The sequence below is a fragment of the Triplophysa dalaica genome, chromosome 9, assembly GCF_015846415.1.
Source record: "Triplophysa dalaica isolate WHDGS20190420 chromosome 9, ASM1584641v1, whole genome shotgun sequence".
In the NCBI taxonomy this organism is placed as follows: domain Eukaryota; kingdom Metazoa; phylum Chordata; class Actinopteri; order Cypriniformes; family Nemacheilidae; genus Triplophysa; species Triplophysa dalaica.
The window spans coordinates 1,167,416-1,175,458 of record NC_079550.1 but is presented as its reverse complement, the minus strand read 5'-3'; the positions used below and the strand labels follow the sequence as shown (position 1 = coordinate 1,175,458).

Below are 8,043 nucleotides of genomic sequence, written 5' to 3'. Positions count from 1 at the left end.
GCACATGAAGGCATCCGTAGCAAAACCTGAGGTGAAGAAAAGGGTGTCAACTGCGGTATCTTCTGAAGATTTGCAGCTTCCACGTATAATTGGCTCCCCACCAATGACAATAGAAAAAAACATTCTGGAAACATCAACTGATGACGCATCGGGCTCTTCTTCCTATCTTGAACCAGATACATCTTATAGAGTCATATCTCTTTCAGCTACAAGGTTTCCTGCTTTCCATGAGCTGCCCATTCCAACAGAATCTACACCAGCTTCAAACACTTTGGCAGCCCCACCAACAATTAAAACTGAGGTAAAGCAAAATTTTGATCGGGGTAGGCTCTCAGATTCTCACACAAGATTGTGGGGAAATCAGAAGCCTGGCTTCAAAAGGAGAGGGCAGGTCAAAACCCTAACAACACCCCAAGCCTCGGTTACTGAAATCTCAGACAAATCTTCTACCAAATCCACCAGTATAGCATCACACAGTCAGAACAAAAGTGTGGGAGTAGGACCTCTGCCTACACCCTTTAAAGTAGGAAAGACACCTCTGCCAGCTATTAATGCTGACTCTGAGGCTTGGAGAAACTCAATTATGTCTTTTTCTAATTTACCAGAATTCACCACTTTGACAACTGAACCAGCATCAACTTACAGAAGACATACAGCGATTGGATTACACACTACACCACAATCGCAAACGCAGAGGAACACCAATGCAATCCCAGTGAACATTAATATGAGGCTTAAAGCAGAAAGGGGTTTGAGATACACAACAAAAAGACCCTATATGAGTGTTCAGCCAACCGTATATGATAAAACATACAAGGACTGTTTTGAGTGTCATACCTCATCTGGTGTACCTCTGGGAAAATCAGACGAGAGAAGAATAAGTTCAGTCACAATGTTTGATCAAACTGAAAAACAATTCTACACCCTCACCCCTTCTTCACAAAATATTGATACAGGCAATTCAAATTCCTATGACCGCTCTTCCAGGTATGACTTATCTAATACTATAAATAGGTCATCTGTTGAGGATATTATTTACAAGCCAATGATTATTGGTGGAAAAGCTGCCAGTTTCACTGTTCTTTTAAACTCTGATGCCTTGCTTCCCTGCAATGTGACTGGCAATCCTGAACCCACAATCAGCTGGAGACGATTTGCATCTACCACAGGTATATTTGTTCATACCAAACATGCGTAAGTAAACTTCTATGTTCAACTTCTTGAGAAGAATTGATAATTTTACAGTCTCTTTTCTTTCCTTTATATCACCAGGTAAGATGTTGAAAATCAGGAGCAAAATGGGTAAATTTGAAGTCTTGAAGAATGGAACATTGTCAATCCAAAGAGCAAACATTAAAGACCATGGGCATTACATATGTTTTGCAGAGAATGAGCATGGCTCTGATAAGCTTGTGGTTACATTGTCAGTTCTGGAATATCCCACCCGTATATTGGAACCAAAGGTGAGGGAAGTTAATGTTCTCTCTGGGAAAACTGTAGAATTGGAATGCAATACAGAGGGCAGACCAGTGCCAATTGTGTCATGGATTCTACCAAACCACACAGAAGTTAGGAGTCGAAACACTATGCATGGAAGAGTAGCAGTAAGCTCAAAGGGGATACTAACTATCCAAAATGTGTCAACTTTTGATTGTGGAAATTACAAGTGTTTTGCAAGTAATACGGGAAATACTGACACCGTCACTGTTCGTCTGCAAGTGGTGGAGGAACCCCCGCTAATACTGGAAGAGAAACAACAGCTGGTTAAAGCTGATGTTGGGCAGAATCTGTTTTTGCCCTGTTCAAGTCATGGTGACCCCCAACCTACCACACTCTGGGTCCTACATGATGGCACAATCATAAGGCCTTTTAGATCCTCACACCCAAAGATATCTGTTTTTTTTAACGGTACACTTCACCTGAGGAATGTAGCAATAACTGAAAGTGGAAAATATGAATGTGTTGCAACCAGCAGCACATCATCAGAGCGGCGTGTGGTCATGCTATCTGTGAAGAGGACTGAAACTGCCCCTCAGATCATTCAAACATCATCACTAAAAACTGAACTGCTATACGGTGGTCGTCTTCAATTGAACTGCTCTGCAATTGGGAACCCAAAACCCCATATCATTTGGAGGCTTCCTTCCAAGACTCTTGTGGACCACTCAGATAGGTAGGTTATTACCTGTTATTTTGCAAATCAATTTTATTTTTCAAGGTTAGGTGTGTCGTTATGACGTTTTCAACTTCAAATGTCAGGTTCAACCAATGGCAAAAGCTGCTTGGAAACAATTGTTATTTAGTTATTTAATTAATTGCAACACAGAAATGATACACAACCCAATAACAACACTAAATTGTTGACAGAAGTAAAATACTTATTATTACTGAACCAACAGAAGGGGTTTGACTTGAGAACCTTTCATCTTGAGAACCATAGTCATCTTATGACGACTTTTAAAAGTCGAATGAAATTGGCAAATCAAATTCGCATGCTGGACTCCGCCCCGGAAATGCGGTATAGAAGGGAGACGGTCTGCTGCATTCATTCACCTTTTGTGCTGAGGAGCCTGGGAGCATCTCTCGACTGCTGCAGCAGGCGGCAAGCATTGTGGCAAGAAGCACACAATGACTTGTTCACTCCATCAGGGAACAGAGGTTACATACGTCGTGAGGGGAGAACTCATGGGAGGAATGCAGGGACTGAAGGGAGTACCGTGAGGTGGTGGTCCACCTAGGAAAGGTCATGGGTTACCAAGCTGTAAACTAATAATGAGGATACATCCGTCGGAACCAACCTGCTGAGGGGTTACTACGTCTGGAGCACTAGGTTTGTTAGAGCTATGCGCTAGATAACTAAGCTGATACTCAACCTAAGGGGCAGGGCTGCTCTGCCCATCCCGCCTGCAGGATGTTAGTCACGTTAGCTTAGTAATGGATAAAATGCCTTTTGATTCACCCAGTGGGGGAAGAAGGGAGGTGGAAATAACACACTGACCCACCTAAGTAGAGGCGCAGTACGCATACTGGACACAACACGGAAGGGGTTGGGTCTTCCTCCCTGGTGGGGAGCGCCTGCAATTCAAGACCAATGGGTTAGGGTGAATCGGCACAGAGGCGTATTGGTCATACGCCTGCTGCGGTGTGCCATGCTCTCCAGGGAACTCGACTCTGTAGCCAGTCTTGGAGCAGTCTTATGTGCATCAACCCGAGGGGTATCACCCTTGCAGAGGATACCATGTGTCCCAGGAGCCTCTGAAATTGTTTCAGGGGCACTGCTGACTGCCTGAATTGTTCCAGGCAGTTCAACACTGACTGAGCGCGAACTGTAGTCAGTCGCGCTGTCATGGAGACAGAGTTGAGTTCCATACCGAGAAAGAGATGCACTGCACAGGGGAGAGCTTGCTCTTTTCTCGGTTGACCTGTAGTCAGAAGATCCAGTCGTCAAGATAGTTTAGTACCCCCACACCTCTCTCCTTGAGGGGAGTGAGGGCGGCTGCCACGATCTTCATGAAGACTCATGGGGACAGGGACAGACCAAAAGGGAGGACTCTGTACTGATATGCCTGACCCTTGAAAGCCAACCGTAGGAATGGGCGATAATGAGGGAAAATCGAGACATGGAAGTAAGTTTCACTCAGGTCTATTGCCATGAACCAATCTTGTCATCTGATAGACGCCAGGATGTGCTTTTGCGTGAGCATCCTGAATGGCAGCTTGAGTAGGTACCTGAACATCTTGTCTAGAGGGAGGACCACAATCTCTTCCTTTGCCAGAGGGGTGGCGACCTCGGCCCGAAGCACGTGAGCATCCTTGCCTCTGACTGAGGTTGAGAGGATGCCCTGAAACATTTGCGTCACTCATCTGTGCAAGGTTGGGCTAGATGTGTCTCTCCTGGACCATAAGAGTGGACATTGTCCGACCAAGAGCCCGCGCGGTCACCTTGGTTGCCTCTGAGCGAGGTCGTGGGGATGCGGAGTTCATGCATACGCACTGGGTTGGTCTTACATTCATGGAGCTCTCTCAACGCTCTGGCCTGATGGACCTGCAGGATGGCCATAGCGTGGAGAAAGGGGGCAGCTTGGCCCACAGCAGTGTAAGCTCTAGACACCAGAGATGCCAAAAACCTATATGCTTTGGACGGGAATCTAGGTTGAGCCCCCCCAGGTGGCAGCCGGGGGGGGACTTTGAGTTATCCACTGCTGGAAGGGACAGTCTGCTGCACCATGTCGTAAGGTTCCAGCAGTAAATCAGCTTAGAGTTTGAATTCTCAAGGTCGATCATGTGTGAAGGCTCCGGAGAACAAAAGGTGAATGAATGCAGCAACTAATAAGAATTGCATCCTGTGCATTTGGTCCAATTTCGTTACAGAATACTATAGAAATTTCTTGGTCTGTTGGTGTTTTTTATATGTTGTTTGTTATATGATGTTTTGTAAGTAGTCATCTCTATGGTAGTGAAAAATGAAAAATTGAGAGTGTACACATGCTTCAGTTTACTTGACACAGAATTGTGAAATGTCTCTCATATAAAGTTTGTACTGTAATTAAACAGTATGTTTAGAGTAAGTAGTATAAAGCCAAGTAGATGATTCTAGGATGAGCACCAATCAATATTAACCTGAAATTCTGATTGGTGTGTCAACAGTTTACTTATGGATACATCTGCACTATTTGAGTTTAAATCTTGACACTTCAGTTCATTATATTATGTGTTTTCGGAATAAGAACATGGTTCAACCATTGCAAAATGAGGCTGTTTTATGTGGGGTTTTGTTTTGAGAATGTGTTTATAGTTGTGAGAAAATGGTGAATTGTTTCAGGAATTGTGTGTTAGCAAGCAAGAAAAAAATGTAATAATAGCTTTTACCAATAATAATAAAAATGAATAATATAAGGGAAGCAAGTATAGGCACACTGGTTCTAGATAAACAATGACTTTCAAAACTGCTCCGTCACAAACAAATTTTTAAACAACAACATATCTTTGTGCAACTTCAATAAATGTTGCAAAAACAAGCCATGACATGGGGTGCTCTGTTTTTAATTTAAACAATCCCTCAGAATGTTTTCCAGTCCTTTAGGCATGAAAAGTAGGCTTTGAGTTGTTGCTGGATATTTTAACAAACATCACTAAAAGAGGACGATTTCAGGAATTGTTTCCCAACAATTGAGTAAGTTTAGGCAGAATTTACTTTTAGGCATTGAAACCTACAAATATAAAAAAAACATAAATATTTACAGTGATTTGCTGGTCTTTGAATAGCATGTTTAAAAAAACAGATGACAGACATATTGGAAGTATTTACTGCAACAGTTGCCGTGCATTGTTATAAAGTGTCATATTTTCATTTCAGAATGGGAAGCCGCATAAAGGTCCAGGGGAACGGCACTCTCGTCATTGAATCAGTTAATGAGATGGATTCCGGGGACTTCATGTGCTTTGCACGCAGCAAAGCGGGGGATGATGTAAAGCTGATGAGGGTTTCTGTGATTATGAAGCCAGCTCGGATTGAATCAAACGTCTTTAGTAAGAAACAAGTGCCTTACGGCCATGACCTAAAAGTGGACTGTGTGGCAGCTGGTTTCCCCATCCCAGAGATATCTTGGGGGCTGCCCGATGGTACCTTGGTTAATAGTGCCGTGCAATCGGATGGAGCTGGAGAAGTTCGGTCCAAGTGGTACACCGTGTTTAATAATGGTACGCTGTACTTCAATAAAGTAGAAATGGGTGAGGAGGGCAATTATACCTGTTATGCAGAAAACAAACTGGGTAAGGACAAGATCCATATTCACATTAATGTGGTAACTGCGGTCCCTCGAATTCAACCCCCAAACCGTACCTATGCTAAGGTGAGGCCAGGTGGAAATATCCGCTTTGACTGTAAGGCTACAGGGGAGCCCAAGCCAAAGGTCCTGTGGATGCTGCCATCCAAAGATATAATTGCTGCATCTAATGAGCGATGCTTAGTGCACGCAAATGGGTCTCTTGATATACGCAATGTTAAACTGGCCGACGCTGGAGAGTATGTCTGCACGGCTCGTAACGCAGCAGGTGAGGAAAATCAAGTATATAAGCTGGACATTGATGGAAATCCACCTATCATCAATGGCTTTAAACAGAACAGAACTGTGGTGAAAGATATAGCAGTCAAGTACTCTAGAAAACTAATAGACTGCAAGGTTGAGGGACATCCTCCCCCAAAGATCACATGGATCATGCCGGACAATATATTTCTCACAGCACCATACTACGGAAGCCGGATTAACGTTCACAGCAACGGTACGCTAGAGATTCGTAACGTTCGGCCATCAGATAGAGCAGAGTTCATCTGTATGGCACAGAATGATGGAGGTGAGGCGGTCATGTTGCTTCAACTGGAGGTCACAGGTATGCTCAAGAGACCCATTTTTAAAAATCCTTTTAATGAGCGATTGGTGACTCAGATGGGAAGAACCGCCGTGCTGAACTGTTCTGCTGATGGGCAACCCATGCCAGAAATCACATGGATGCTACCCAATAAAACTAGGCTTGGTGAAGAACGTGATAACGGCTCAAGGTATCACCTGAGTAAGGACGGCACTCTCGTCATTCACCACTCCAGGAGAGAAGACGCAGGGAAATATCGTTGCTCTGCCAAAAACCAGGCGGGCTACATAGAGAAGCTGATCGTGTTTGAGGTGTTTCAAAAGCCTTACATTCTAACACGCCCTAGAGGGATGATTCGCTGTTCTTCTGGAGAGCCTCTCTACCTGCATTGCCTGACAGATGGACGTAAAGCCAGGATTTCCTGGATCATGCCAGGAGGTTACGCTCTTTCCCGTCCGCAAGTAAGCGGACGCTACCATTTAATGGAAAATGGAACACTTGTTATACGAAGGACAACCATTAATGATGGCGGCAACTATGTGTGTCAAGCGAAGAATGAAGCTGGTGTGGCACTTCTGACCGTGCCTGTTATAATCATGGCATTTGCACCCCGGATCATTACTGGACCTCCACCAGCTGTGAGAGGACTGACTGGAGTTCCTGTTTATCTTCCATGTTTTGCCAAAGGAGTTCCAAAGCCAGATATCATCTGGGAGCTTCCAGATCACTCCGTTCTTACCACCACAGGAAATAGAACGCCTGAAATCAGTCATCTGCTCCATCCACAAGGGACACTTGTCATTCAAAATCCCACAAGAGCGGATTCTGGAAATTACAAGTGTTCTGCTGTAAACATTCTAGGCAGAGATACCAAAATTACAGACATGACAGTCATATAAGTAGAGTTCATTGGGTGATGACAGTATGCTCTTCTGCAAGGTCTCCCTGATAGTACACAACATTTGGCAGACGTCTATTTGAAGTCTGCATTTTACATCGGGAAGACATCTGCAAAACACAGTTTGCTGATCTGCAATAGGTCCCGGAAAAGTCTGCTGTCAGATGTTTATGATTTAGAATGGATGTTAACCTGCTCTTTCGAAGATGTGTTTTTACGTCCCAGATATTTTCCAGCTCTGTACTAGCTTAGTTAAATAGAGTGAGGCTACTTTGATCTGTCATGTACAGAAGTCTGGATAATAATGCTGTTTGAGGGGAAAACAAAACAACATTGAGGACTTGAGTCTTTGAAATGACTTTTAATGTCTTCAGTTTTTCTGACAAGTTTATTTTCACATTGAACTACTGTATTAAAAATATATGTATTTTAATTTAGCATTAACAGCATCACAGAGAGTTTCACATACTCTGTGCTCATATGTAATGAGTGAATATTCTTGAGTTTTTCTCACAATAGAAAACATTTAATGTTAAAAAAAATTTAGTAGAAGAAACTGTCCAATTTCAACTAAACAATGTTTCATGTAATATATTTTAAAATATATACAGTATATACTGACAAATGAATTCATAATCAGTTAATTTACACAGATTTACTGAAAATTAAGATGAGTTGTGATGTTCTGTTTATTTTATATATTTGTGGAAAGATTCTGCAATGTAAACTGTGATATAAAGCAAAAAAGCAATGTGCTCATTTGATGTGTGTGTTGC

The 8,043-nt window shown here is 43.0% G+C and overlaps 1 protein-coding gene across 1 annotated transcript; it reads left to right on the top strand.

Annotated features, from left to right (window-relative positions):
• Positions 1-366: 366 nt before the first annotated feature.
• Positions 367-7,851, top strand: igsf10 (immunoglobulin superfamily, member 10). The gene is made up of 3 exons (XM_056757368.1): positions 367-1,169; positions 1,273-2,173; positions 5,357-7,851. Exons 1-3 carry the CDS (start codon positions 584-586, stop codon positions 7,266-7,268), a joined length of 3,399 nt encoding a protein of 1,132 aa, XP_056613346.1. The 5' UTR covers positions 367-583; the 3' UTR covers positions 7,269-7,851.
• The last annotated feature ends 192 nt before the right edge of the window (positions 7,852-8,043 follow it).